Source organism: Helobdella robusta (assembly GCF_000326865.2).
Source record: "Helobdella robusta unplaced genomic scaffold HELROscaffold_33, whole genome shotgun sequence".
NCBI lineage: Eukaryota > Metazoa > Annelida > Clitellata > Rhynchobdellida > Glossiphoniidae > Helobdella > Helobdella robusta.
This window is the reverse complement of record NW_008704623.1, coordinates 852,878-855,640: the sequence shown is the minus strand read 5'-3', so window position 1 is coordinate 855,640 and position 2,763 is coordinate 852,878. Positions and strand designations below refer to the sequence as shown.

General features: G+C 36.0%; 1 protein-coding gene across 1 annotated transcript in view; it reads left to right on the top strand.

Annotated features, from left to right (window-relative positions):
* HELRODRAFT_112977 (hypothetical protein) overlaps positions 1 to 2,172 on the top strand; it is an 11,607-nt gene extending 9,435 nt beyond the window's left edge. The window contains exon 5 of the mRNA XM_009022755.1: positions 1,318 to 2,172. Within this exon, the coding sequence (XP_009021003.1) occupies positions 1,318 to 2,016 (699 nt within the window). The 3' untranslated portion in view covers positions 2,017 to 2,172. The remainder of the gene's footprint in view (positions 1 to 1,317) is intronic.
* The last annotated feature ends 591 nt before the right edge of the window (positions 2,173 to 2,763 follow it).

Sequence of the window (2,763 nt, the reverse complement as noted above, 5' to 3'; positions counted from 1 at the left end):
ACTACTATTACTACTACTACATGTTTTACTACCACCACTACTACAACTACAACTACTACTACTACTACTACTACTACTACTACTACTATTACTACTACTACTACTACGTGTTTTACTACCACTACTTCTGCTGCTACTAATACTGCTGCTACTTTTAACGCTGCTACTACTACTGATATTTTTAACTTTAGCAACAAACAACAACAACAACGACCAATAATAAAACACACACACATGGCTGGTCGCATAGATTAGCTTCCAATCATTGCAGGATTAAGTTGCATGCGTGGTCCGTTTGTGTATATGTTTGTATAACTTTGTATATTTGTGTATATGTTTGCATGCGTCTGTTTGTATACATATGCATTAGTTTGTATATGTTTGTATGTGTATGTTTGTGTACATATGCATTAGTTTGTATATGTTTGTATGTGTATGTTTGTATAAATACGCATTAGTTTGTATATGTTTGCATGTGTCTGTTTGTATACATATGCATCAGTTTGTATATGTTTGTATATGTTTGTATGTGTATGTTTGTGTACATATGCATTAGTTTGTATATGTTTGTATGTGTATGTTTGTATAAATACGCATTAGTTTGTATATGTTTGCATGTGTATGTTTGTATACATATGCATTAGTTTGTATTTGTTTGTTGTATATGTATGTTTGTATGTGTATGTTTGTATACATCTGTATTAGTTTGTACATGTTTGTATGTGTATAATTGTATACATAGGCATTAGTTTGTATGTGTATGTTTGTACAACTTTGTATATTTTTATATATGTTTTTATATATATGTTTGTATTAGTTTGTATATGTTTGTTTGCGTATGTTTGTTTGCGCTTGTTTATTATGTTTGTATGTAGATGTTTGTATGTGTGTGTACGTTTGTATATTTTTGTATGTGTTTGTATATTCACGTATAACGATTATTTTGTTTGCAATAGTTAGTCGCGGGAAAAAGTAAGATTAATTTTCTTTACACGTAAGCATTTTTGGTTGATTTTTATTTGTTTATGTTTGGTTCAGAGTCGAAAATTGGTTTAATTTGTTCTTTTTTCGTTTGTTAAAGAACCTTTTTGACATTGCCACATTGTATTTGTACAACTCAATTTTATAAATCATCCCTTACTGATCCACTCCGATGTTGGTTAACATCTTCACTTAACAACTTCTCAATCAATCACCCATATAAACAATTTTATTTAAGCGGCAGACAGGCTAGGATCGTTCCCTGCAACTCACTCAACCATACAAATGAAATTTGCACTCCCAATAAATCATTTGAATAAAATTGATCCCACCCAGGTCTGGTTCAAGAACAGACGAGCGAAATGGCGCAAGAAGGAACGCAACCTGGAAACGCTGAAGAACGGCTTCGGTCCGCAGTTCAACAGCTTCATGCAGCCATTTGACAGTGGAGCGTTGTACGCCGCTGCTAGCTACAACTACTCGCCCTACAACAGCTGGGAGCCCAAGCTGACTCCCCCCACACCGAAGAACATCCTCCCGTGGAACACCCACCCACTCAACTCTCTCACCTCATCTCACCATCTCTCTTCGGCAGCCTGCGTCAACATACCACAGCAAATGTGCTTCACAGCTTCAACTAACCACCCACTCATGTCCGGTCTGACAGGAGGGAGTGGAGTTCTGGGGTCTGCGGCCAGCCCTCCGAGCCCCTACTCAACGTCAACAAATCACCCGAGATCCTACTTAGCAGCGTACGCCAGCATGAGAGATTACACGAGTGGCACTAGCAACGGCGTTTCATTAGCATCCAACCTAAACAACCTAAACAACAACAACAACAACAGCCCACTTGCCAGTAGCTTAAACAACAACAACAGCAACAACAGCAGCAGCAGTAGCTTAGCAGCTTTGCGGTTGAAAGCCAAGCAGCACGCTACAACTTCAGCTTTCCCTTACGCCTCGTCAATGGTCATGACCTCGAGGCAGACGCCCATGTCCGCCTGTCAGTATGGTGGGGCATCACTCCTACCCTAACCACTGCTCTGATTACTGTCATAGACTGAATTTTTTAATCATTTTCTTGGAGAATTTTTGTTGCTGTTTTAAAATTTGCATATTGGTTTGTATAGATATATATAAATAAACAAATGTAACTGGGGGTATAGAAATCAGTAAGTTGATATTGTATATATGTGATGTGTGTGTGTGTGAGAGTGTGTGTGTGTGTGTGTGGTTTGTGTGTGTGTGCGTTAAATATATACATATGTACAAGAAGTGCATGTACATACATGTAACCAGAGTTGTTAAAATACTCAAATTGCCAAATATTTAAATTCTTTGCAAATATTTGGTCAATATTTAGTATTTGAATGGTATTTAAATATCAAACCCCCGCTATCTAAATACTGTCTTCTAGCAGTTCAGGAATGGTTTAAACACCATACAGTCATCGTTTGATACAACTTTGATACACTATCAACACGAGAAATTTACGGTATCAGTTAATTAATTACAATATTTCCATTGTGATCATTAAGTAAGTAGATTGGTGCAAAGTTAGCCCTGCCCAAATGAAAATAGACAACTGATAAAGCAACTTTTTTGTCAAAAAAATAAAGTCTGTTACGTAATAAATCACTATAATATATACTGTAATAATAATCACTAAGCAACTTTTTTGTCAATTAAATTAAATTAAATCTCTTACTTAGTATAATTCAATACTGTCAAAATATTGCAATTCAAAATGATTGTTTGAGATACCTCATAAAGTATTCAGAT